General features: G+C 42.0%; 5 protein-coding genes and 1 long non-coding RNA gene across 9 annotated transcripts; 3 read left to right on the top strand and 3 right to left on the bottom strand.

Annotated features, from left to right (window-relative positions):
- The first annotated feature begins 387 nt into the window (after positions 1 to 387).
- Positions 388 to 3,579, top strand: LOC103981317 (uncharacterized). 4 transcript variants are annotated; one of them, XR_010495675.1, is made up of 5 exons: positions 388 to 589; positions 672 to 738; positions 905 to 2,374; positions 2,465 to 3,120; positions 3,189 to 3,579. XR_010495675.1 is itself a non-coding variant. In XM_065146818.1 (3 exons), exons 1-3 carry the CDS (start codon positions 518 to 520, stop codon positions 1,756 to 1,758), a joined length of 993 nt encoding a protein of 330 aa, XP_065002890.1. In that variant the 5' UTR covers positions 388 to 517; the 3' UTR covers positions 1,759 to 3,579. The 4 variants fall into 4 exon arrangements, 1 of the variants encoding a protein (XP_065002890.1); XR_010495676.1 differs by having other exon boundaries at positions 905 to 2,826; positions 3,074 to 3,120; XR_010495674.1 differs by having other exon boundaries at positions 905 to 3,120.
- Positions 3,580 to 4,253: 674 nt separating this feature from the next.
- On the top strand, positions 4,254 to 6,216 carry LOC135635617 (uncharacterized). Its single transcript, XM_065146820.1, has 3 exons — positions 4,254 to 4,391; positions 4,545 to 4,633; positions 5,892 to 6,216. Exons 1-3 carry the CDS (start codon positions 4,353 to 4,355, stop codon positions 6,040 to 6,042), a joined length of 279 nt encoding a protein of 92 aa, XP_065002892.1. The 5' UTR covers positions 4,254 to 4,352; the 3' UTR covers positions 6,043 to 6,216.
- A 1,651-nt stretch (positions 6,217 to 7,867) lies between these two features.
- On the bottom strand, positions 7,868 to 9,903 carry LOC135635616 (uncharacterized). The gene is made up of 3 exons (XM_065146819.1): positions 9,754 to 9,903; positions 9,512 to 9,600; positions 7,868 to 8,249 (listed from the first exon to the last, which is right to left on the bottom strand). Exons 1-3 carry the CDS (start codon positions 9,790 to 9,792, stop codon positions 8,099 to 8,101), a joined length of 279 nt encoding a protein of 92 aa, XP_065002891.1. The 5' UTR covers positions 9,793 to 9,903; the 3' UTR covers positions 7,868 to 8,098.
- Positions 9,904 to 10,570: 667 nt separating this feature from the next.
- Positions 10,571 to 17,454, bottom strand: LOC103981316 (uncharacterized). Its single transcript, XM_009398003.3, has 6 exons — positions 16,695 to 17,454; positions 15,279 to 15,330; positions 13,463 to 13,555; positions 11,272 to 11,336; positions 11,030 to 11,191; positions 10,571 to 10,961 (listed from the first exon to the last, which is right to left on the bottom strand). Exons 1-6 carry the CDS (start codon positions 17,406 to 17,408, stop codon positions 10,893 to 10,895), a joined length of 1,155 nt encoding a protein of 384 aa, XP_009396278.2. The 5' UTR covers positions 17,409 to 17,454; the 3' UTR covers positions 10,571 to 10,892.
- Positions 17,455 to 17,708: 254 nt separating this feature from the next.
- Positions 17,709 to 20,819, bottom strand: LOC135634712 (endoglucanase 7-like). Its single transcript, XM_065145249.1, has 5 exons — positions 20,481 to 20,819; positions 20,183 to 20,395; positions 19,904 to 20,104; positions 19,561 to 19,818; positions 17,709 to 18,511 (listed from the first exon to the last, which is right to left on the bottom strand). Exons 1-5 carry the CDS (start codon positions 20,724 to 20,726, stop codon positions 17,816 to 17,818), a joined length of 1,614 nt encoding a protein of 537 aa, XP_065001321.1. The 5' UTR covers positions 20,727 to 20,819; the 3' UTR covers positions 17,709 to 17,815.
- A 2,510-nt stretch (positions 20,820 to 23,329) lies between these two features.
- Positions 23,330 to 26,606, top strand: LOC135634560 (uncharacterized). Its single transcript, XR_010495386.1, has 3 exons — positions 23,330 to 23,818; positions 24,120 to 24,173; positions 26,570 to 26,606. It is a non-coding gene; the product is annotated as an uncharacterized LOC135634560 (long non-coding RNA).
- The last annotated feature ends 979 nt before the right edge of the window (positions 26,607 to 27,585 follow it).

The following is a 27,585-nucleotide window of genomic DNA, read 5'->3' as shown; positions in this document are numbered from 1 at the left end:
GCGGTATCAGCGGATCCGATAACCCGTGCAGATGAGTTGAACCCGGATCCGCTCGGATGGCATAAGGATCATGAACTCAGATTTGATCCATATTAATTCGATTAAGACCGTTCATTTACGCCCGTAATCGGTGTGATTCTAACTCAATAACAACCTCTGTGCGACTGCACCCGCAGTTGGGTTCAGAGTGGGGCCCATGGCTGACTTCCAGATGGTTGTCAAAGGGCCCACATGACTTCCAATAATTACGCCGGTAGGTGTGATGATGATATGAGTGTCGGTAACTGAATTGACTAAGCAGATTATGAAAATAATAATAAATGCCGTAAAATATTAGGGATATTTTAGTAAATATAAATATTTCTGGACCGAAATGAAGGAAGAGACTTGAAGAAAGCGCAAACCGCAAGCTCTTTGGCTGACAGTTTCGATTTGGTCTCGTCGCTCGTCGTCTCCTCACCCCTCGATCGCGAGAGAGGAGGTTTCTTGTAAGCCATAGGAAGATAAGGAGGAGGAGATGGGTTCCGATGCCGTGGCCGACGACGCCTATCTCACCGCCATGTCGCGGGACGTCGCCAGGAAAAAGAGGGTACCGATTCTTCTTCCCTCCTCCTTCGTTCTCGACATTGGATCTCAATTGCTTTTCTGACGTCATATTTTGTGACGATTAGACTAACAGGTCCGCGAAATTGAAGCAGTGCAAGCTCGACGCGCGGCGCGAGCAGTGGCTCTCGCAAGGTACCCACCCGATTGATTTGGCGCTAGGGTTTTGATTGTGGATTTTTGGGGATTTTGGTTTGTTTACTTGGAGGATCGATCGATCTTTGTTTATTGGGTTTTTGTGTTTTTGATGTTCTTGCTCTAAAAACTGGGTCCTGCTTCGGCTTTGTTTGCCGATCTGCAGTGAGGAACAAGGATTGCGTGGTGACGAGCAGGCGGCCGCCCGCTGCGTCCCCTCCCCGTCATCCGGTTCCTTCTGAGAAGTCGAACGGGAGGTTGAAGGAAGAGGAGCAGAAGGAGGAGCATCGGGTTGTAGCGGAACGGGATGGATCGATCTCTAACGACAGCGAGGACGGTTCTCCAACTCATGGCAGCACCATGAATGGATGCCCAAACGATAGTGTCAAGAGTTTAAGCAGCTATGGATCCTCCTCGAGAAGTATCAGCGATGCTGAAGAGGAGGAAGATGATTGTGAGGAGAGAGGTGATGAGAAAGGGGGCATGGACGATTGGGAAGCCTTTGCTGATGCATTGTCTGTCGTCGATGAACAACCCAATTCGAACCCTGTCGCCGGAAACCCAGATTCTAAGTCAATTCCCTGTGGCATGGACAAAGATTGCCATGAGGGTTTGGCAAAGCCTGTTGCTAAGCCGATGGTGCCCAGAGCTTGGAGGCCAGACGATGCTTCCCGCCCACAGAGCTTGCCCAACCTTTCAAAGCAGCGGAGCTTGCCGGTGAGCACAGAGCGGCGCCTTGCTGCAGCCGGGTGCGCACAGCATGGCATCCTCTCCACACCGTCTTCATGCCCCATTTGCTATGAGGACCTGGATCCAACTGACTCGAGCTTCCTCCCATGTAACTGTGGCTTTCGCCTTTGCTTGTTTTGCCACAAACGGATTCTCGAGGCAGACGGACGCTGCCCTGGGTGCAGGAAGCAGTATGCTCCTGTGGCGGGCGGTGAGGTCCGCATTGGTGGTGGAGGACAGCCTTTTGCTCTCCATCTATCTCGTTCTTGTAGCATGAGTTCAAGAACCTAGGTAGTCACGTCCACTGCTTTTCTATTCTTACAGTGAATGTTCTCGTTCAAGGAGACCTGTGGGACTTCTATGTTTTCGTCATTATAGAGTTTTCTTTTGAAGAAAGCCATGTGAATATGGGCATAGAGTTTGGGTGTATAAGAACTGATTTTGGTAACATAATGCGATTAAAATGTCTGCATCATTTGTATGAATGTGTGCATGTGAATGGACTGAATATGTTAATACGCAATTCTTTTTTTGGAACATGTTAATCCTTCTAGGTTGAAGCCCGAACATTACTTTAAATTAGCTTTCAACATTCGTTACTCTAAAACCAGGGGAAGTTACTTCTCTGTATATTTTATTGAATTCATGTTTTTGTTAATCAATGTCTTGTCTAAAAATTGTGTAAAGATACCTGTTAGACTACATGTTGCATTTTTCTTTTTCGTAGAAACTTATTGGTAGATTTCCTACTTTAATCCTGTGAATGATGCCTAGTTGTTATATGTTCTAATCATCTAATGCTTTTGCGAGTATAGTATGGCCCATCATATTTACTTAAATGCATCTCGTTTAGAAAGGTGGGAAGAAGTTACTGAAGTTTCTTAGATACTCTTTGGCTTCAAAGATGGTAAGTAGTTTAATTTATTTTCAATTATGGTACTTATATTTTAATTTTTTGTTCAATGATATTTTACTATCATGTATGTTTATTGTGCAGGTTATGCCTTTTGATTTGCGACCATGCCACTGATCTGCTTTTGCGATGGACTTCATGAATATTCTGTGTGAGGGTTTGGCAGAAAGAGGGAGGGGAGGGGAAGAGGGAAGAGGAAGGAGAGGGGGTTGTGAGGGTTTGGGAGAAAGAGGGAGGGGAGGGCTCTATTGGGCTCCGAGGGAGCTCAACGCATTATGCAAGGAGGAGAGGATAGGGGTTTGTCAAGGTCGAGGTAGGGGGAGAATGCGACACCGAAGGAGGGGGAGGGAGAAGAAGAGCTCATCAAAGAAAGACGTTGGAGTCATCCATCGATGGAGAGGAAGATGTTGCCTCAATGATTAGATTTGGGAAGAGATGCTAATCAGGTTCGATCAAGTAGAATCAATAAACAAAATTGAATTAGATTGAACCCAATCCCATTGTTGGCTCAAGTGCATGCCTAAGTCGCCTGCCAGGCTCAAGCACGTGCCTGAGCAGCGCTTAATTGAAAGTGCTTGCTTGGACTGCTTAATAGGTGCTCGGGTCACACCTCGTGCCTTGGCAAGTGCTTGTTTGGAGCATGTGCTGATTCCCCAGTTCTTGAAATGGAATCTGTTTATGTTGATGTCACAGAGGATGCTAGCGACAAGACTATCACGGATTCTCTAGTAAGCGACAAGGTAAAGCCTTCCATAATCTTTGGCCTCCAAAGAACACATGATTGGTAATCCTTCTACTAATGTGGCAGGTGATTGCGATGCAACAAAGTTCTTGGCGAGATCGAGCTCGCAGGTTCCGAAACGACTCAGAAAGTTGAAATTCCTCTCGGATGAATGGCAGGAGCTCGTATGGAACCAGCTGGAGACTTGATAGTTCTTCAGTTAGACTTGCTGAAGTAGGGAACCGATGGTGTTGAAGGAGACAGGAAGGCATTGTAGAGTGAGTTTTTATTGCACCTTTCTGTATTGCAATCTTTAGTGGAATATTAGCGTTATTTTTTATTTGGATGTCATGATGTATCTATAGTTTTAGCGATTCCTTTCTCGCCAAGGATGACATACATGAGGTCAATTCAGATGATATTTACGGAATATTGCGACACATTTATAGCTTAAATGTGACACATCATGTTTCATCTCCTTTCCTGTTTTAAATGCTATATAGATACAGTCGCGGACAAGGCTGTTTGGTCAAAAGTGCACGTGAGTGCTTCTTTGATCTGATCAGCACATACTATTCTTCTTGTCTTTTTCTTACCCTATGGATGCTGGTATATATATATATATATATAAATATCCAAAATGTTGTACACACTTACAAGTTAGTAATTCTTATGTTTAACCTTTAATTTTTGATAAGTATTAAAAGGAATTTTGGATGTTTTAAATTATAATATTCCTAAAACTTATTAATAATCATGATTACTAGAAGTTAATCTGAATTTATTGGATGATTGTTGAATATACTAAAGATTCGAATATTTATATATAGGTCTAAACATTTTGGAGTATAAATATGCAACTCCATGCTTTAAAAGGTTGTACATTTTTAATCCCCCCATTATTAATGCATGCATCGCATCTTAAATTTAGCACAAAATCAGGTAATAAGTAATTTGAAAAAAACAAAAAAAAAAGCGTGGGCTGATTTAATTATCGACGCGTCCAGCCCGGACTGCCGAATAATTTAATACGTTAATTAAAAAAAAGCAAAAAGGTTGATTTACTCATTTAAAAACCTTGTGTAACGCCGAAGAAAATCCTTGACCGTAGAGATCTCATCCGACGGTCTTCAAAAAGCGCGCTCTCGAGCTTTGTCTCATATAACAGCCGTCTCCTTTGTTTCTCTCTCTCTCAATCATTCCGCTTTCCCTTTTCCTCACTTATCCGCCCCAACGCCATCGCTCGCTTCCATGGCTTCTTCCACCGCCAGTCGCTGGTTTAGGCCCGAGGTTTAACTTCTGCCACGATCGATCTTCGTGGACCGCTCGTTTTATTGTGCTTCTCCTCCATCGATTTTCTTTCCCCCGTGTCATGTCACTGCCGATGCTTTGATGCGTCTTCTTGGGCGCGCGCGCTGACGACATCGCTGTTGTGGTGATCAGGTGTACCCGCTGTTTGCGGCGGTCGGGGTGGCGGTGGGGATCTGCGGCTTCCAGCTGGTCCGCAACATTTGCATCAACCCCGAAGTGAGGTGAGTCGCCGCTCACAGCACTTTCCCTGATATTTTCGATCACAAGTAGGATTTCTTGATCTTATTCGTGCTGTGATGTCTGGATCTGGGTACCACGTTGATCGAACTGTTGACCTCGAGAATTCTATTGCTTCCGATAGGGATTGTATTTTGGTAGACGTAGGGAGTTAGGCGAGCTCGATTAGGGCCCTCTTCCGCTTCTCATCTCCGCACTCACGTTCCTGTCCTCCTCATTTGTATTATTTGGTGCATCCAATTCTGTTTGTCTTCCATCTGATCTACTCCACCCATATTTGGGCTGATAGTTTACTGTAATTTCATCTTGAAGGGCAAGAAGAAGATGTTGTTAGGAACAGGAAGGTATTTATTATTAGTATTAGGGTAATTTGTTCAGAAATAACTCGGATCGTTTTAATTCATGATTTAGGAAAATTTCCATCTTGGATACTACTGACAAGGTGTAAATTGTAATAATATGAAGAGAAAAAGAAACACAGGTATGAATTATAATTCTTGGAAGAAAATAAAAATCATGATTCACAGGAACATAGGACGACACAGAATTATTATTTTTTATTTTTCATGGATGTGATATTGTTCATACATTTCTTAAATTAGCAGGGAGCATATTTAGACAATCAAAAGTAGAGGATCAATTAATGTTGATGCACTTAGAGTTCCCTGCAACTCAAAGTGATGTTTGATGAGTATGGATGACTTGTGAGGATTTACCTTACCTTTGTGTTAGCTAGCCCCCATTCCGTCAGATGAAGGCAGTTGTTGTTATCATATGACCTTTCTCATGTAATTTTATTATGACATGTACTCCACATACGATGTTGTCGATATCGACCTTTATTCTTGAGTGACATAACACATGCGAGCCTCTTGATTTGTCCCACATAATCTTCTGTTGATGTTGTCTTAAAAGTCTCAGTTTCATCTAAGAGATTTGTCGGTCAGTTCCCTCGGGCATTCTAGTTGATGAGTGCCATGGTTTTCTCTGTTAATGGGCCTAGTCACCTACCTCTATATGTATTCTGTGTTATAACAACCTGATCTCATGGATAACTAATCTAATCTGATTGACAACTTGTTAACCTATGCCACTGACCCAAAAGGATTAACCCGATAAATATATGTAGTCTGTATTAGATCATTTCAAATCTCCACTAAATTGGGATGCAACATTTTGTTTGTGAACTTTATGACTATCTACTCAAGTTTTCTGTCATGAATGTGCATCCGATGAATTCAGGATTAATAAGGAAGGCAGAGCCGCAGGAGTGCTGGAGAACTATGCAGAAGGAGAGAAATACGCAGAGCATAGTCTCCGAAGGTTTGTTCGGAACAGAAACCCTGAAATCATGCCAGCAATTAACAGTTTCTTTACTAATCCGAGCAAATAAAGCATTCCATAGCTGAGCAGTATGTCCATTTAAGATGCTGAATGTGTGTGCAGTATGCGCAGATGGAACTGAATTCTGAATTCTGTATGTGCAGCATGTACATTTAAGATGCTGAATGTGTCTGGATTGTTGCTTAATAATGTCCAATAACCTGTGATGGGCTTTTTACCTCTATATTGAATCACATTACTAGTATAATGCATTGAAATCATCAGGCACTTGCCTCGGCACGAGGTGTGGCCCGAGCACCTATTAAGGTGTCCAAGCAAGCTCATTCAATTAAGAGTGTAGCTCAGGCACGTGCTTGAGCCGACAATGGGATTAGGTTGAATCTAATTCAATTTTATTTATTGATTCTAGTTCGATCGAACCAGATTAGCATCTCCACCCAAATATAATCATTGAGGCGACATCTTTCTCTCTGGATGAAAGAAAGAAAAAAAAATTAGTGCAATCTTTGATGAGCTCTTCTTCAGAATCTCTCTTCTTCCACTCCCTCGCCCTCCTTGGGTGTTGCATCTCCCCCAACCTTACCACGACAAACCCTCATCCTCTCCTCGCATAACACATTGAGCTCCCTCGGAGTCCGTTAGAGACCTACCCTCTCTCCTTCCTCTTCCCTCTTCCCCAGCCAACCAATCCCTCCCCTCCCCCACCACACCCCCCACCCCCCACCCCACCCCCACCACCACCCCCCCACCCCCCCCCCCCTCGACCCCAAAACAAACCATAGCCTCCTCTCCACCGTCCTCCTACGTTTATTTCTTTATTAATATAATCTATGAATTTTGTAAAGGTTGGAATAGTCATTAACTCAGTATTTTGGATTGTCATTTTTGCTATTAAATTTAGACAATATAAATTGATACAATCTGATGTGTCATTTTTATTTTAATGATTATATTTATAAAATAAATAATATTTTAAAAAAATTAAAATATTCAATAAACATCACGGGGAACATCTTGGTACCTTGGTTTTTTTAGATATTAGTAATGTTGCACCAATTGCACAAGCACGATCTGATGTTGAACATCCTCAACTGCGTCTATGGGGAGAGATTCTAGTAGTCAAGACAAACAAGATAGCTTAGATGAATATGTTAACCTTACATTTATGCTTAAATAGAAACAAACAAAGTGAGGTACTTAAGAGCAATTGTATAAGTTTACAGATGAAAATGAAGAAAATGAGAGGCCATTCTAGTAGAAGAAATTTGAGAGGTGAAGAAAATATGGGAGACAATTGTAGTAGAGGAGTTATATTAGTTAACAAGACTTTAAAAACTATGGAAGTTGTCAAAGAGAATGGTAAAAAAGCATACAACAAAAACCTGGAGACAAAAATATTTTTAATTTATCTCAAGGAAATTAAGAAAATGATGGAATTATATGTAAGATTATGCAATGAAATGCCCAACAAACATGTCAATGCTCCAACTTCGTGATGCATGCTGCTCAACAGTGGCTGTTTCCAGCATCATAATATTCAAAAGCAATATTTGTAACCTATACAGAAACCTCAAGAATACCGATATCAGTAGATTTAGACTTACATGAGATAAAAATGACCCACACAGAATATCCATGAAGTCCATCACAAAAGAAGATCGGTGGCATGGTCGCAAATCAAATGGCATAACCTGCACAATGAACATACATGATAGTAAAATATCATTGAACAAAAAATTAAAATATTAGTACCATAATTGAAAATAGATTAAGCTACTTACCATCTTGGAAGCCAAAGTGTATCTAAGAAACTTCTGTAACTTCTTCCCACCTTTCTAAACGAAATGTGTTAAAGTAAATATGATTTCAATGCATTATACTAATAATGTGATTCAATATAGAGGCGAAAAGGTCATCACAGGTTATTGAACATTATTACGCAACAATTCAGACACATTCAGCATCTTAAATATACATACTGCACACACAGAATTCAGTTCCATCTCACTGAAGCATTGAATAATATTAAACCATGGTCTTCAACCATAGTATATCGAATGCCAACTTGAGATCCATCATGCTGAGCTGCTCCGCTATGGAATGCTTTATTTGCTCGGATTAGTAAAGAAACTGTTAATTGCTGGCATGATTTCAGGGTTTCTGTTCCGAACAAACCTTCGGAGACTATGCTCTGCGTATTTCTCTCCTTCTGCATAGTTCTCCAGCACTCCTGCGGCTCTGCCTTCCTTATTAATCCTGAATTCATCGGATGCACATTCATGACAGAAAACTTGAGTAGATAGTCATAAAGTTCACAAACAAAATGTTGCATCCCAATTTAGTGGAGATTTGAAATGATCTAATACAGACTACATATATTTATCGGGTTAATCCTTTTGGGTCAGTGGCATAGGTTAACAAGTTGTCAATCAGATTAGATTAGTTATCCATGAGATCAGGTTATAACACAGAATACATATAGAGGTAGGTGACTAGGCCCATTAACAGAGAAAACCATGGCACTCATCAACTAGAATGCCCGAGGGAACTGGTCGACAAATCTCTTAGACCAAACTGAGAATTTTAAGACAACATCAACAGAAGATTATGTGGGACAAATCAAGAGGCTCGCATGTGTTATGTCACTGAAGAAAAAAGGTCGATATCGACAACATCGTATGTGAAGTACATGTCATAATAAAATTACATGAGAAAGGTCATATGATAACAACAACAGCCTTCATCTGACGGAATGGGGGCTAGCTAACACAAAGGTAAATCCTCACAAGTCATCCATACTCATCAAACATCACTTTGAGTTGCAAGGAACTCTAAGTGCATCAACATTAATTGATCCTCTACTTTTGATTGTCTAAATATGCTCCCTGCTAATTTAAGAAATGTATGAACAATATCACATCCATGAAAAATAAAAAATAATAATTCTGTGTCGTCCTATGTTCCTGTGGATCATGGTTTTTATTTTCTTCCAAGAATTACAATTCATACCTGTGTTTCTTTTTCTCTTCATATTATTACAATTTACACCTTGTCAGTATCAGTAGTATCCAAGATGGCAATTTTTCTAAATCATGAATTAAAATGATCCGAGTTATTTATGAACAAATTGCCCTAATAATAATAATAAATACCTTCCTGTTCCTAACAACATCTTCTTCTTGCCCTTCAAGATGAAATCACAGTAAACTATCGGCCCAAATGTGGGTGGAGTAGACCAGAATGGAGAAGATGGAAGACAAACAGAATTGGATGCACCAAATAATATAAATGAGGACAGGAACGTGAGTGCGGAGATGAGAAGCGGAAGAGGGCCCTAATCAAGCTCGCCTAACTCCTACGTCTACCAAAATACAATCCCTATCGGAAGCAATAGAATTCTCGAGGTCGACAGTACGATCAACGTGGTGCCCAGATCCAGACATCACAGCACGAAAAAGATCAAGAAACCCTACTTGCGATCGAAAATATCAGGGAAAGTGCAATGACCGGCGACTCACCTCACTTCGGGGTTGATGCAAATGTTGCGGATCAGCTGGAAGCCGCAGATCCCCACCGCCACCCCGACCGCCGCAAACAGCGGGTACACCTGATCACCACAACAGCGATGTCGTCAGCGCGCGCGACCAAGAAGACGCATCAAAGCATCGGCAGTGACATGACACGGGGGAAAGAAAATCGATGGAGGAGAAGCACAATAAAACGAGCGATCCACGAAGATCGATCGTGGCAGAGGTTAAACCTCGGGCCTAAACCAGCGACTGGCGGTGGAAGAAGCCATGGAAGCGAGCGATGGTGTTGGGGCGGATAAGTGAGGAAAAGGGAAAGCGGAATGATCGAGAGAGAGAGAGAAACAAAGTAGACGGCTGTTATACGAGACAAAGCTCGAGAGTGCGCTTTTTGAAGACCGTCGGATGAGATCTCTACGGTCAAGGATTTTCTTCGGCGTAACACAAGGTTTTTAAATGAGTAAATTAACCTTTTTGCTTTTTTTAATTAACGTATTAAATTATTCGGCAGTCCGGGCTGGACGCGTCGATAATTAAATCAGTCCACGCTTTTTTTTTGTTTTTTTCAAATTACTTATTACCTGATTTTGTGCTAAATTTAAGGTGCGATGCATACATTAATAATGGGGGGATTAAAAATGTACAACCTTTTAAAGCATGGAGTTGCATATTTACACTCCAAAAATGTTTAGACCTATATATAAATATTCGAATCTTTAGTATATTCAACAATCATCCAATAAATTCATATCAACCTCTAGTAATCATGATTATTAATAAGTTTTAGAAATATTATAATTTAAAACATCCAAAATTCCCTTTAATACTTATCAAAAATTAAAGGTTAAACATAAGAATTACTAACTTGTAAGTGTGTACAACATTTTGGATATTTATATATATATATATATATATATACCAGCATCCATAGGGTAAGAAAAAGACAAGAAGAATAGTATGTGCTGATCAGATCAAAGAAGCACTCACGTGCACTTTTGACCAAACAGCCTTGTCCGCGACTGTATCTATATAGCATTTAAAACGGGAAAGGAGATGAAACATGATGTGTCACATTTAAGCTATAAATGTGTCGCAATATTCCGTAAATATCATCTGAATTGACCTCATGTATGTCATCCTTGGCGAGAAAGGAATCGCTAAAACTATAGATACATCATGACATCCAAATAAAAAATAACGCTAATATTCCACTAAAGATTGCAATACAGAAAGGTGCAATAAAAACTCACTCTACAATGCCTTCCTGTCTCCTTCAACACCATCGGTTCCCTACTTCAGCAAGTCTAACTGAAGAACTATCAAGTCTCCAGCTGGTTCCATACGAGCTCCTGCCATTCATCCGAGAGGAATTTCAACTTTCTGAGTCGTTTCGGAACCTGCGAGCTCGATCTCGCCAAGAACTTTGTTGCATCGCAATCACCTGCCACATTAGTAGAAGGATTACCAATCATGTGTTCTTTGGAGGCCAAAGATTATGGAAGGCTTTACCTTGTCGCTTACTAGAGAATCCGTGATAGTCTTGTCGCTAGCATCCTCTGTGACATCAACATAAACAGATTCCATTTCAAGAACTGGGGAATCAGCACATGCAGCAGATGCTCCAAACATGGCGTTGTCATGAGCAGCCTTGATTTCTTCCTCCTGCTTGGCCTAAAATAGAGATAACAGTTTGACATATACCCTACACTCTGATAATTGATATGACAATTCTAACTACCAAGTAGTTGTACCTCAACTGCAGAATATCTGAAACTCTTTCCAATATTCTTTACTAGTGAGGCATCATCGTCTGCCGCTGGAGGCGAAAGCAACATGAGTATTGGTAAATAGTTCTTATTGTTTTACAAGCATAAAAGAAAATTATCTACATTGTACAGGTACAACAAAGGAGAGTCAAGGCACATTAATTTTTTATAAGAAATGGTACTGAAAGCGCTATTAAGATCCAACTAGATAACCAAAAGCCTGACTCATATATTCCGGTAATGGTAACAGAGGCTTAACAGATGACTTTCTGGTCGCATATCCTTTGGATTCTTGAAGCTGTAGACCACAAATACACTACTGCACCTCAACTTTGTCGCAATTGAGTCAAGCCCTTGCTAACTTGACCTGCTGTGACCTTATGTACATAGAGGCAAACTGAGAGATCATAAGACAGTGTTAGATGGCCGGGTCAGTCATGGATTCACCATCATCTCGATAGTGGATGTCAATGTCACATGATTATCATCCCTGCTAACCAGGATTTCTGGCTCAGATATCTCAACCTACATATTAAATGTAAACCATGTCCCGGAAGATCAATCTACATATGGGATACATCTTGCTGAAATTGCAGAAAATTGTACCTAAAACTGTGCCCTTCAACTACACCAGTTCTTTTCTTCCTCCTAGAGACATTTTGACTTCCAAGTTTCTCACTTTGACCCTCACAAGTTCAGGAGTCCTTAAGACTGCTTTAACTTACACTTGGTGAAAGAAAAATCAAAACTTGAATTCCCAACTCCAATGCATCCTGCATGGAAACCTACTAGAAGTATTTTAAACCAAATCTAATTCGTTTGGAACTTGGGACTTACCTACAATTCCCGTAGAGAACTTCTACGACACTATAACAAATAACCCTAAATTAAGTTCATATCATGCAGAATATAGTTCATTAATTAGGACTTACATAATCTACTTCTCCTTCCATCATGCCAACAAAAAAAAAGGAAAAAAACTTGTCACATGTTAATTACTGTTCATATATGTCAAGAACCCAACAGAGCAGCACAAGGCTGAGACCATGCTGATGACCTACTATAATGATGTGTGTCTTTAGATGCCACAGAGGTAGCTGTTAGCCTGATAAAATCACTGATCCAGACGATAGAGGTGACACTGTGATCGGAGCAATATTTGCTGCCATATCAAGACCTGACACGTGGATGCCATCCAGACAGAAAACACGATACAGGATGGTCAGATCTGACATGTCATCACAAATCGCAACCGAATATGTTCCTCATATCCTATCAAGGATGATTCAAAGAATATTTCCCTGAATGTAAACGATTAAAGACCCCAAGCTGTAGACAAGGGTCCTAACCACGGTGCAGGTGGTTTCTCTTTCTTCTCTCTACTAGCCACTTCAGGAAATCTATTCAGCTAACTCCAAGTGTCGGAGACACCTTACTGAGAGGACAACAGCAGCAGTCTTCTCATCCCGGATGAGGCACAGAGGTCTGACACAACCCTGAGGATTTTCATCATCGAACCCTTTCTCTCTCTCCTCGAGATTCATGTTGTTGGATGAATCAATGTCGGGTTGTCTTCGTGATTTGGATTGATGACTGACTTTGGGACTAAGACACTACAGCCATAGGAAGGGGCCAGATCTACTCTGTTTTCTAAGTTGAACCCCCTTATTTGTCTACCTATTATATTGGATTAGGCTTTTGTACCAGCAAGCAGCGAAGCTAAGTTCTGGACTCCCTGAGGCCATTAGTTTCATATTCAACAGGTGATTATATGATATGCATTCAAAATCTTTTTTTTTTTGGGTAAAGGGTAAGCGGTGAAGAAAAATATGTTAGATGAGGTTAGAACCTGGTAAACACGTCGGATGAGGTTTCAAACCCTTAACCTTTGATAAGTGAGTCTTTGTGAGATTTCAACACCCCACTATATATAGTAGATGCATCACTCACACACTATACTTTCATAATATAAAAAAAACTTCTACAGCATTAAAGTCAGCAGAATAAGCTACATAATAAATCAATCATATCTTAAAAATTAATGTGCAAGGTTATCACATTTTGCAAAAGATTAATTGCAAAAGAGTATGAACAAGCATGTAAAAATATTAATTCACTGCAGATATCTGACTCAGTTGTTAAATCAAAAAGTGAAGAAATATAAGTAAATTCTAACCTTCAATTTCATCATCATCATCAAGTGGTGCCTCCTTGTTAAAATCAAACCGTTCCCATCCACTGCCCATTCCCCTATCTGTATCCTTTGCAACTGTGAAGACTAACTCTTGTCATTATATTCATCTTTAATAAACATGAACTGTCCAATTATGTTTGCAATAAACTAATAATTTAAGCCATTAGTACATATAGACTGGTTCATATCTGATTATGTATACATTCAAGATATTAGTGCTAGAATTTACCTTCTAAGAAATATGTTGAATTTACAAAAAAATGTTATAAATTGTAAATGAGTAAGCCTCATACAGTAATATTAAAGATCAAAACAAAATTTAAGCCATCAGTAAATAACAGATAGGTCATTTCATATTTGATTATGAATGCAATCAAGATACAAATAGTAGAAACTAGAAACTACCGTCCCAGAAATATTTTAAATTCACAAAAAAGCAATTTAAATTGTAAATTAGTACGCAACTTCATACAGCAATAAAGATCAATACAAAATTTCAATATTTTGATTCCAGAAACCAATTGATTGTATGGAGGAAACATGTCACATTTATACATTATGAGTAACCATTTTTATCTATTTGTACTTCTCTTTGAGACGAGAAAGATACTCTGAGGAAATAATAGGGATGACAAGTCTTCAAATTATTCCTACAGTAACTGTGTTCAATACCAAAATAATAAACAGAAAATTATAGTACAACAAGTACAAGAAGCACTAAACTTATGTGGGTAGTTAATAGTATAAAAACTCATCCCATAGTAACCAAGTTACCACCCCAAAAAATAAATTGAGGCTTCAGGATAAAATTCTGAAGACTAAATATAAAATCACATATTGAGAGACATGTTCCGAAAATTCATGAGTCAGAGAACAAAAGTGCACCCAGTACAAGTTTGAGACAGATCCAACAAAAAAAAGGTCTGTTAATCATCCTCTCCTTGCTCACTTTTTTGTCTTAACCACCTTCCCCTCTCCTCTAGCCAAAGTACTTGGTCACTCCCTAGCTCCATAGCCACACCCATACCCAAGAATTATCCAGAGAACATTGAGTCAGTACCAAAATTTGCCATGCTAACTCTAAAGGAGAGATATACCACCTTTCATTTCCTTTCTTTTTCTAGTGGTCACCAACAAAAGTCCAAGAAACTCCTGTTTATTGCAGCAAAAGGAAGACACACATCAACATTCTGCACTTTAGCTTTTTTCTTGTCAACCAACCTTGAAGAATTACCTGAAACTGGGGTTACTTCGACTTTGATCTAACCAAAAATCGAGCCGTCACTCAAATACCTTTTCTGATCCCCATGAGTCTACCAATTTAAGAACTTATCTGATGGCAACACTCACCCTGGTGAACTCTACAGTGACAGCTCTCATTTTCACTGCAGAAGTCATTGACACTTCCAGCTATGGTTGTGCTTATGACGAGAACAATCAATATCACCATGTATGCCTTTCAAGCCTCATCTGACCTCTAGTTAACCTCCTAGTAATTTGAGCTCGAGACACTAAAGGAAACTAGACTATTGCAAAACCAAAGCATAAAATTGTTTGCTTAAGGTACGATAGAAATCATAGCCAATGTGAAGAAGCTAACTGATAATTATTTGCTCTAAGTACCATAGAAATCATAGCAAATGTAAAATATTTTCATATTTGGAAGCATCCACAAGAAGCAATGTTCACACTTTCCTTTAAGGAACCATCGTGAATTCTTCTTGTTAGGTGTCATGTACGAGGGTTGATGGAAGCACCCCGAAAAATACAGAAGTCAATAATAAGAAATTGTAATTACCAGTTTCTGAGAGCTGAAGCTTCATCTTTGCTTTAACTCTTTCAGCTGGTGTCTGATAAGAATCAAAATATGTTCAAAACACATTATCATGAGTCAAAAATCTTATGTAAGAATCAACAGAAGAAAAGGCCTCAGCCTACACAAGGAAAGAAAGGGCTCTCGTAGATGACTAATGACTACATGTCATAGTGGAATGGGGAAAAGAGAGAAAACAAAATTTATGCAAGTCAACAAACAGGGAAGACCATTTTATTAGCACATTACAGTGAGTTGATAGTACAAAAAACGTGAGATTATGTTTCAGATCTCAACCGTTACTTCGCAATGGAAGCATTCTTTGGAATAAGAAATAAATTGTGATTGGAACTTATCCAGTAAGCCTGGAGCCTACATAATAGTTCTGGTTTTACAACACAAATTGCTGAATGCCCAGATTGAACATAGATGTGCATAAAGCTGCCTAGAAGTTAAACAGAACTACAATGAAGAGGCATGGTTATGCTGCTCTGCTAGCTTTACATTCTTTTATTCAGTCAAGTACAATGTTCCTTCAATGTGTAGAAATCAAGACATAGATGGGTAACATGATCTTCAAGAATTTGAAAAACTTGTTTATCTCGATTTATTAGAACCAAAAGTGTCGTTTAGTGGATAAAAACATGCTCCAATTATGATAAAATAGAGGCGTCGCGCGACATCAGGTGTTCACCCCCGAGTGGCCCTTGCATCAACCAAAAAGGTCCAGCAGGATTTGCACTATCTATTTGACCCAACAAGCAGTTGGTAAGTTGCTTCATCATCAACTTTTAGCAGGACGAATTTTTCAGCGAATTGTAGATTTTTCTTCTGCCCATTCTACTCTATGGACTATTAGGATCTTCCCTTTTCTCCTATTTCAACTTGGCAACATGTTTTCAGCTGTTACCCTCCTTAACACAGTCCTAGCTGATTTAGGACTCTCAATAGCTAATATGGGAAAGGGTGGTCTAAATCCATGGATGATATAGAGCAGTACATGATCAAGTATGACAGATATAAAGGATCAGTTGCTGATATAATCATATATCCTAGTATTGCATCAGTATAGGCATGACATCCACTTTTCAGCTATTAGTAAACACATTGCATCTTTATCTATAATTTTAAGTGTCACTTTATGTGATCTTTTTAAAGTTCAAGCAGATGTGGACGAGCATAACAAGTTTACAAATACAAAGAAGATCAAGAACCACCTCATGGCATTTTCAGATACAAAAAATGATCAAAGGGCAAATTTTTTTGATGGCTAAGGTCTAGCAATGTAAAAATCAGCCCCAAGAAGTGAACAGCTTTTAAATAAGCCCAAGGAAAACTTGCTCATATATGTAAGGAAGAAGCCACAAAAAAGAGTATCAAAAGAAGAAATAGATTACACACCATGTTTGAGTAACCCTCGATTAACTGAGAATAATCAACACCACCACCATTCTTAGCGCTCGCGCTCCTATGCTTCTCTCCACCCCTTTCCTTTTCATGCCCACCCTTTCGCTCTCGATCCGCACCGCGGGATTCCCTCCTAGGGGATCGGCTCCAACTCCGTCTTCTACTTCTGGAGTGGGAGGAATCCTCATCTCGGTCGCGCGAACCGCGGCCGCGGTGGCTAGATCCACGGCCATCCGGTTCCCTCCGACTCTCGCGGCTCGGAGAACGGCGCCTACGATCACCGGAGCGGCGGTCGTCCCGGTCTCGGCTGCGACGGCGACGGCGATTGCGGTCGGGAGAAGAAGAAGGGGAGCGGCGGTCGTCTCGGTCTCTGCTGCTGCGGCGGCGGCGGCGATCGCGGTCGGGTGAAGGGGAGAGGGAGCGGCGGTAATCGTGGTGGCGGCGCTCTTTATTGAGCTTGTTCTGGATGACCTCGAGCCGGGCTTGCCTGCTGTGCTGCTCGTCGGGGGGCTTCGCATTAGGGCTCGAGGCGCGGATGAAGGTAGAGAAGAGGGAGGAGGAGGAGGTCTTGGGTTTGGATGGGAAGCGGTCGGAGTTGGAGGTGGTGGTGGAGGAGGAGGAGAAGCCGAGGCCCTGTTTGAAGCGTGCGGCGCCCTCGCCCTTGCGGCTGAGCTCGTCGTAGTAGGCGGCCGCCTTCTCTTCCTCCATCGGGTGGTGTTCGACGGGAGGAACGGAATGATCGAAATATGTCGTCGCTCGACCCGATAACCCGATTATCTCGGCACTGAACACTAATAGCCGTTTTGACCGACCCGTTAAGATAGATATTGGGTCGGATGCATATTTCTTTTCTTTTATGTCTTAATACATTAATATAGTCTTATAATTGAAGTAGATAATTCGTCTGATAAACATAAATTATATGTATAATAATTTTATTTTAAATACAAAATAAAAGTAGATAATTGTCTCAGTATATTCCTTTCTTGTATTTTTTACACAAGAAACATCAAGATTCACATTTTGAACCCCATAAAGAAAAAAAGAAAAGAAAAGAAAATTTTGTGTAAAATGGAAAAAAAAAAGGAGGGGGGGAAATGCACTTTATATTGCTTTTACATGTCTTGAGACAATATGCTATTAGTATGATGAAGTTTTCCGCTGCTGCTGCTGCTGCTGCGTCCTTCCAATTCACTGAGCTTCGCAAACACTCCGACCATCAGCGCCGTGTTATAAGTACACGCCTCCGTCTGCATGTGATTCCCTCTCGCGTCGCTGAACTCGTCTGAGTCGTCGGGGCCTCCTACCAGTGCTCCGACCAGCACGTTCGGGTTCTCACTCCGGCTGCCGTACCACTCGTCGTATCCCTGGGAGCAGCCGATGAACGACTTGTCTTCCTTGTACGAGACACTGGAAGCGGCCCTGTGGTGCACTCTCGTCGGGTACCTCGCTCCATGACCGACCAAGTAGCTGACCCCGGCCGGGTTGGCGCCCAGGATGTAGTCCACCTGGGACTTGGCGAAGGCCAGGAGGTCTCGAGAGCCCAAGGAACCCCGTGGGCAGTGCAGGCGTTGGTTGGAGGCGGCGAGGTAGTCGGAGTAGACGGTGAGAAGGAAGACGGCGCCCGCGACGTACTGCATGTTGTTCCAGTGGCGGACGAAGAGGAGGCCGGCGGGCGTGCGGTGGACGTTGGAGCCGTCCTCGCCGTTCATGTTGAGACAGGAGCACAAGTAGTGCTCAGCCTTTGACCTGTACTCCTCCAAGACCGTCTTCTGCTCCGCTTGTAGATCCTTTCCTTTCTCCATCAACAACTGAGATAAAGAAAGCATATATCGTTTTGTTATATACAGTATTATATACATATAATTCCTTTAAAAGAAGAAACTTTGATGTCAATTGGATTAAACTAGTATTCAATGATAATAATCTATCTATCTTTGGAACAAAGAGCCCAGACAAAATGTGTCAATTCCAAGTAGGTTGTGTGTCCATTTGGACAAACAATTTGAGAGATTAGCTCCATTATTTTCAGCAAAGTCTCAATCTAGAGAGAAAAAAGACTTCAGGTTAGCTATTCCTTCCTTTCTTCGTTTATAGCTGAGTTCTAACTCAGTATAAGGATCCAAAACTTGGGGTTGCTATTTCAACCCCTCCTTGCGTTTCAACCACTTCAGCTTTGGAAAGGCCTTCCACCAACCTCTCATGAACAGTTCCTAACTTGATGTTGAGGTCTTCCACCAACACAACAAAAGTTCCATATCCTGCCTAACCATAGCCGGTGCTGCGTGGCCATGGTTGACCAAACTCACTGCCATGCGTCCTCCGTAGAGATGAGGTTTGACCAATTTTGATCATGTATCAATTGTATATTTTAATCCATTGATAATAATAACTGCAAATATAGTTTTCTAGTCAGGTGTCATATAGTTGGACATTTAGAAGCCAAACTTGTAGGACTCTGTTCATGCATCTTTCTTCCCCTCAATTCTCCACACCAAACATGTTGAGTTTATTGGAGAGTGTTCATTTGGATAGAGAAAATTTATGCAAAGAAAACATTCATGCATTGGTGTTGGCATGATGCATATGATAGGGTGTTGCACTTAATATGCATGTATGTGGACAAATTCCAGCACCTATCTCTGTCAATTTGCAGCATCTTTAGTTACTATATCACCATCAACATTTTATTATGAGGGGAAAAAGTCATATGATAAAATTATTGAATATATATATATATATATATATATAGTATTTTTCTTTTCTTTTCGAGAAGACTATTCTAAAAAGACTAGTAGAATTTTAGGATCAATCATTAAGGCAAAGTCAATTTGGATCAAAAAGAAGAAGAGAAATCTACCTTGGAAGCAAGAATCTGAAGACCAGCATATTTGATGTCCCAGCTGAATTCAGATATCGCCCATGTAGTTCCATTGAGCTCATCAGCATTCCGGATCACGTAATCCAAGTACTCCTCCCTCCCCGTCGCCCGGTGGAGCCACAGCGCCGCCCATAGCAGCTCGTCGGCGTAGCCGCTCACCGACGGATAGAAGCTCTTCACGGCCGCCCCGATGCTGTCGTCGTACTTCCCCCTGTGCTCGTCGCCAAACGCGAACAACTGCAACGCCGACAGGTCGTGGATGAATCCTTGGGTTAGAAGAAGCTGAGATGGCCGGCTGCTCGATTGCACGAAGCGAACGAACCTCTTGAGCATGGTGCAGCAGGACGTGGGAGTAATGTGGGTTGATCCCCTGGAACACCATGGATGCAGCCGCCATTGCCGCTGCCGTCTCTCCTGCTACCTCCGATCCCGGATGCTCCGCGTCGATCTTGTAAGCTTGTCTCGACGTCGTCATGTCCTCCGGCCTTTGCCAGCAGTAATGGTCGGTGTCACCATCTCCGACCTGATCCAAGAAGAAGATGATCGGATGTCCAACGCCATCTAAATCGAAGCTGTCGCAGGACGTGTCTGCGATGGCTACCTGAGCCCAGAAGACATTTGGCTGAGTGTGGGCTTTGATGAAGTAATCGGTCCCCCATTTTATGGCCTCCAACGCGTGCTTCAACTCTCCAGCCGCCGCGACACCGTCGCCGTACTCCACCATGCTCCACGACAGCATCGTTATCGTGAAAGCCATCGGTAAACCGAACTTGACGTGGTCTCCGGCGTCGTAGTACCCTCCGACCAAGTCAACCTGCAAGCGAAAGCCTCGAGAAGATGAGCACGAGGAACGTGGACGGTGCGCAGATCGCCAAGCCTGCGAGCTGGGAAACACCGACCCCTTGTTCGAGGCCGTCGGTGAGGCCGGAGTTGCCGCGCCACGCGACGCGCTGGTCGTGAGGAAGGCGGCCGGAGCGCTGCGCCTCGAAGTAGAGCAGGCTCTTGGATAGCGCGTCCCGGTAGTCCGACGCAGCTCGAGAGGCAGGAGGAAAGCCGAGAAGAATAAGGATCAAGGGGACCCAAGGGATCGCAAATCCAGCAACATGCTTCTTTGAGATCCTCCTCCTGTCTTCTTCACCCTCCATCACCAAAGTCAAGTGAGGAGAGAGAAAAGAGAGAGGGAGGGAGATGAGTTCCTGTTGGAGTTTGGTTAGCTCCGTTAAGCTGATATCTCATAGCCTATATATCTTGGACGGTGTTCACCAACCTATAATTATAATCACATTGACTGGTGTGGCCAATACATGATTTCATGAAGGTCTCGATGACAGGAGACGAGAAAAATATTAAGTCAAAAAGAGTGCACACTTGTGAAAGCACGGAAATTTTCTGGTGACTAATACGAGACTTGGTTACGCCTAACGTGCCTAACACTATAAGAATAGCAGAGAAATAACACATGCATATCAACATCAAGCAGTGAAAAATCTTAGCTTAAGCTGCACATCATTTACACTGACAACAATGAGTCTGTCAGGTTTGGAACTCTGTCAATTCAACTGGGAACTGACAAATGGTTTGGTATCATCGCAAATTTTGAACTCCTACCATTAAGCCTTCTAAAAGCTTCTCTCCAGCAAACAAGGCAAAGTCCCATTTTAGCAGACAAGGAGGAGGAAAAAGTGACCACAAGCTCTCTCTATCTCTCTCTCTCGAACAAACGAACGAAGGAAGGGTATGTTTGGTGCACGTTTCACAGTTTTATAGCAGGGATGGATGGCTTACCTGCTACGTTGCCGCTCTTGTTTAGCTTCTGCAGCAAAGTATGAACTGATGAAAGGACTGAAGTATGTGCCGACCAAGAAATTCTAGAACGGCAAGCAAGATGAGAAATATTATTCCAGTCTGATGCCTAACTTTGGCACTTGCAGAACATGGATTCGCTGCTGGAAAAGTCTCTTGATTCTATCGAGAGGCCCAGACGCCTACGGCAACTGCTCGCCATGGGAACTACTTAGATCATAAGGATTCAGACTTAGAACACCTCCAAAATGGAGGAAGAACATCTCGGTTTGATTGTGTTTTGACCTCGTAAGTGTATCGGTGGGGGTGTTTGATAGCAGCCAGGCAACAGACTTGAAAGTTCATAATGCTTTGTGATTGGCAAGATGACAAGTTTGCTCACCCGAACCATCTCAATCCATTGAATGCCTTTTACTTCTACCTGCAGTTGCACCTTTGAAGGCTGTCTCGAAAGGGACCTGTCATCTTCCTCCGAGAACACCATTTGCACAGAGGTCTGAGCCGAACCAACCCCGCAAGGCCAGGAAAAGAACTGAATACAACAAAATGCAATATAGATATTATGCAGAGATTTCAGGTGCATACATTGCAATATCCTGAGCCACATCACATCACATAACGTTCTCAGATGCATATGTTTGGATCATCTGGCTCAACTACCATGGCAAGGAGCCAAGAAGATGGTTTCTTGGGTTGCTTTCAGCTTGATGGGTAAGGAATGTGATGCATAAACCATAGAAGATGCTTCTCCAAATCTGTGAGTTGACGCTTCTAACATATCTCTCACTTTGGTTATTCACGCACCTGTCTTCCCTGGATTAGATCAAAAGTAGCTGTCCAGTTGCGTCGACTACATTCCCACTGGCCATGGCAGCAGACAGAAAAGTAGGATGACTGGACAACACTGATTGATGAGATAACTGATAGATTAATCTTATTAAACTTGAATTAGTAGTTTAAAAATATTTAAATTAAAGTTAATAAAAAATCATTAAGTCACTAAATTGAAGTATTACAATCTCTTTCCATCTCTCTATACACAATACTTAATATCATTTATCATGACTAGATCAATTGGTTTTATTAAACTTAAACCTATAGTCTAAATTATATGGGTGTAATTTAATAATAATAATAGATCTAAATAACCCTAAGTTCATACTAAGTCTTCTTGGTATTTTTGATATGAACTACTATCACACTGACTCATTGACTTCTGATCTCATTCTCATTGATGAAGCAATGAAAATATTGGCATTCAAAACAGCAATCACCGGTTGCATGGAAGTTCCATAAGAATAGAGGTCACGTAGAGGAATCTAAAGTCCAGAATAGTGAAATAGATTGTGGTTAGATGAGGACTTTTTTGTGCTAAAAGCTTACTCGAAACCAGTTCTAGTCAAATTAGGTACATGGCACTATTCCTGTTCCTCGAGCAGTCTCGTCGTAGGGAAGTACCATCACAAGATAGGACACACCCATCACATTGGCTGCATTAATTCTTTCATGTCTTATTCTTGAGTACGTGGAGAAGACGACCAGTTCCAACGTGCATGATACGTGTGCGTGCATGGATTGTCGTCAGCTTTGCATCAGCATGATGTCAAAAGAGTATCCCAAAGCATGAGTTCATCGTACCGTAACTATTCGTATAGCTTATTCTATGGCTAATTAATTTGGGCTTTGCAATAACGTCATAGATGTATAATTTGGAAGTCATGGTTATCCGACCTTCCACATGCGCGCTCGTTTTAGTACGTGTTCCACACGCAACAAGCACACGCCCTCATCCAATCATCGTCTGCATGCTCTCCATCTCAGATTTAGCATTGGAAGAGGGGTTAATTATAGATTAATCGTCCAATAAAGAAGGAAGAACCCTTTGATGGACAACATGAGTCTTCCTAAGAAATTGAGAATGATGACTGAAGAGTCCAGATATTATCTGATCTCTCGATGTGTTGCTGACTTCACAAAAGATCAAGATCGACGGTAGTATGACCCGATCCGATACCTAAGCTAATACCCCACCCGTCCCCAATCGGAATGCTCGCCTCCCCCGTTTCGCATTCCGATGGAAGCTGAAGGGTAGAGACGAGTGGAAGAGAGAAAAGACGAGAGCGCGGTCGCCCGAACGATCCGCCGAGTTGCAGACTTCGTCGGGAAGCCTATCTTTCTCTTATTCTCCATACGGAAAGAAAGGCTGAACCGAAGCCACTCTGCCTGCAGATTCCATACGGATCGGCCGATGCCGGCCGCAATTCCAAAACGCCGGGGTCTTGGATCGTCCAATAACATTGCTCCGACTGTCGATGGCAGGCGAGGGGGCGGGGATCGGTGGGCGTTTCGGTCCGATCCTCGCTTTCGATGATGCCCAATGTCACACACAATGCTGTTTCCAATTCTTCCGATGCCTCGCCCGATTACAGTGAAGGTGGTTTCTACTTTGGTTCGGTCCCATTTTGTCCTCTTCCCCTCGTTCTTTAGGTTTTGATGCTTCTCATGTTCCTGGGTTGATCCTCCTGTTGTTTGATATGTAAAATTTAATTCTACTGACGCATCTTAATGTAACGATCGAGAAATTTACTATATCTCCGAGTTTTGCTAATCGCAACTTGGTTAGAAACTTTGGGATGGACCACTGCTGATCATTGATTTTTTTTATTATTGAGGACAAATAAGGTTTTATTCACTGGATATTGTTGATTCATGTGGCATTTGATTTGTTCCTGCAGACCACTCAGTACAGCGGGGAATTTCCACAGAGAGATGATCAACCTGATTGCCAGGTATATTATTTTCACCATCAGCTAATTAATTTTCGCTTCAAGTGTACACGGAACATTGATTTTGACAAAATTATATCTTTTAACTCATCGGGCGAGTTTCATGTGAATTACGAGAATGGAGTTTCTAATTAATCTGTAACAGAAAAGGAGATATCGTTCCTAATTATTGCAATTTCAAATATATTTTTTTTAAAGCTTTCATATAACAAAATAGTAGAACTTTTTGCTGTTTGCAGCCTTTGATACATTGGACAAATTTGTCATGTTTAGGTGAAAGCTACGTAATACATGCTCCGACACCATTGACATCTGGTTTTGAGTGATAAGATCATTTAGTCCCGCATTAGTTGAGGAGTATAGGAACCAAGGGCTCATAAGTTCGCAAGGTCTCTCTTACCCTCAGAGGCGCCATTTGGAGCTCACATGCTCCGAAAGGACAAAATCGTGTGGGTACGCCCATCGTCCAAAGCGGACAATTCCTCGTGAGCCTATGGGCCGCACCAATGGCCGATTGACCAAATTGTCCCTTATCAGATTGGCGCTAGAAGGAGGGCTCGATGCTTGCACCTCGGTCGAGCAAACTCGCTCCCGAGCCGTGCACCTTGGTTATGAGCCCTTAGATCCCCTACGGGAGAGAGCACTGATAAGATCATTTAGTCCCACATTGGTTGAGGAGTATAGGAACCAAGAGTTCATAAGTCCGCAAGATCTCCCTTACCCTCATAGGCGTCTTTTGGAGCTTACATGCTCCGAAAGGACAAAATCGTGTGGGTACGCCCATCGTCCAAAGCGGACAATTCCTCATGAACCTTCGGGCCGCACCAATGGCCGGCCGACCAAATTGTCCCTTATCAGATTGGCGCTAGAAGGAGGGCCCAATGCTTGCAATATCACCTTGGTGGTTCCGTTGTGAGTCTCTCCTTGTAACTCTTTTTCCCGATTGGTGCTCCAGATTGTGTCTCCTCCGCTCGCGGAGAGTAGCCAACTTCTCGCTCATCATGTTCGCTGCCGCACTCCTCTTGAGCAGCTCCAACAGCATGAGAGCGAGTGTGCACATGTAGCCCACCTGTGGCTGTTTGGGGTAAGGGTCCGGCTTGCTCCGTCTTGCTTGATTCGCCACGATGCTTTGCCATGGCGAAGTTGCGAAGTTCCTTCGCTGCTCGCTCGAAGTGCTTGCCCACTCTGATACAACAATGTCATGGCCTTAGTTGGAATTGCCTAAGGCGTGAGACACCCTTGCGGCTAAGACACGAACTTAGCTTGAGTTGCCTTAGTCGCGAGGCACCCTTGCGTTAAAGACGTGAACTTAGTTTGCGTTGTTTAAGTCGTGCTTCAACCTTGCGATTTGCTTCCGTAAAAATCAGCCCACTTGCAACCTCTCGCAGGTCCCAAACGACCTGTAAAAGAGAAAGTTGATTAGTTCGAAAAACGAGTGATGGACAAGTCCCGACGTCTCGCGAAAAGAGGAAGCTTTATAAGCAATTCAGCGAGCACCTTACGTACACAAGAGAAAAGAGGGAGAGGGGGAAAACAAGGACTTTAGAAGGTTAAACGAATAGCTGCAAGTCCACAAACAACTGCTCATCGGTGCCGGGCGCGACAATAAGTTCCTGTCAAGGTAACGTGCGAACTTGCGAAAGATTGTTTAACGCCCGACACTATACCGAAGCTCCATCCAGCCTTGTGCCACCCGGGTGATTCCAAGGGGCTGAGATGGCTGACGTTTTGTAAGTGGAAGCGGACTGCAGAAAATAGCCCGTGGCACATGAAAGCAGAGTTGTTTTGGGCTGTTTTGGGGCTATTTTGCTTGGTTTGGTGAGCGGTCATTTTGTAGTGCTGCAGCTTGTTCGAACTTATATTTTTATAAGCAAAATGACTTAAAACCAAGACAAAACATGCTGCCAAGCAGCGATACATGTAAATGAGAGCGATGTACGGTTCATTGAGTGGAGTTATACGGGTGCACGACGACCGTTCGTGATAGATCGTTAGGTTGCTTGTAGGTGGAGCGTTTTGGGTGGAGGGCCCGAGAGCATGTGATGTAATGACGACCTAGGTTGCTTAGACCTAGGTGGGCCCAAGAGTCGTGCTTCACTCTTGTCTTCTGAAGGAGTCTTTAATCGATATAATTTACCTGAATTTAACCATTTTTTTTGCTTTTACTAACTAGTCTAGCTTAGCATACCACTACACTTACTACCACTTTCTCGGTTTTAATCCCCCTACTTCATTTATGCATCATTCCTGGGATTTTCTATATTTCAGTATGTGCATTGTCTCCTCTTTTTGACGCCTTGAAGTTTGGAACTTCCTTCTTATAATGCATCAGATAGCATTTGCTTGGCGGACTCTGGACTTATGTAGTATTCTGGTTTATGTTTTAACTATCCTCGCAGTTCTTCCTGAAAGCACGAACATGTAAAGTGGAGCAACATGTAAATATCATCATCCTTTAGACAAACAAGATGAATGAGTGGTTTGGTTGGATGCTTTTGGTCTACCTATACGAATAATTTCTGTCACTTGTTCCCACTCTCATATGGTTCATTTGTTTGTTTCCAGGATGGGAAATCATGTAAATATAGAGTTTCCTGCAAGTTCAATCATCTCCGGCATGCCACAGAACTGACTTCCCTGTTGCAGGATCCTCAGCCAGTTTATATTATGGTCTTATGACACCAGCATCAGGGCCATCAGTAATTGAAGTTTCACCATGGTGTTCACCAATAATTCTTTACATGTTCAGTGAACATATGCAAGATCTCCCAGCTTGCGTATCTTTGGTTCTTCCAACCACCCAAGGATAGATGCCCGTGCAGCAGGGTGGGACACATTCATGGTTAGTATATATTCTTTACGACTAAATGTGAAAATCTGTAGATCAGCTATATCATTTTGGTATTTCATAAATGCATACAAACCTAAGTTACCTGTTGCCTCTTTTATTGGTTTCATACTTTCATATTGGTGATACATTTGTACATATGATCATGATGCACCAAATTCCTACTTGCATAAACAACATGCTCTGCTAAATGATATTTCTGAAGTGTTGAAGTTTCAGAAATTCTCTTTAATTTACAGAACTCAGGTGCTAGTGTTAATTCCTTTTCCATAGCACGTTTTCCATGCATTTTCATTGATTAGATGCATCTCCATCCCACTTTTTGCTTGCTTTTAGGGGCGAGAGAAGAAGCAGTTTCAAGATCAAAAGCACACTAAGCACTAAAGGCAGAGGCTGACTAAGCACAAGAATAAGCAAGGGCAACTAAGTGTTCTTAAAGCTTGTTCCTCTGCTCTTGGTACTGAATGATCCCGTGATATCAGATTGATTAAGAGAAAGGAAATAGCAGACAATTACCTAATAAGGATTTGGATTTCAATTTCACTTTAGAAAGAGAAAATAGTGGTG

Source organism: Musa acuminata, chromosome BXJ3-4 (assembly GCF_036884655.1).
Source record: "Musa acuminata AAA Group cultivar baxijiao chromosome BXJ3-4, Cavendish_Baxijiao_AAA, whole genome shotgun sequence".
NCBI classification, from domain to species: Eukaryota; Viridiplantae; Streptophyta; class Magnoliopsida; order Zingiberales; family Musaceae; genus Musa; species Musa acuminata.
Note: the sequence above shows the minus strand (reverse complement) of the source record. Positions and strands in the feature narration are given on the sequence as shown.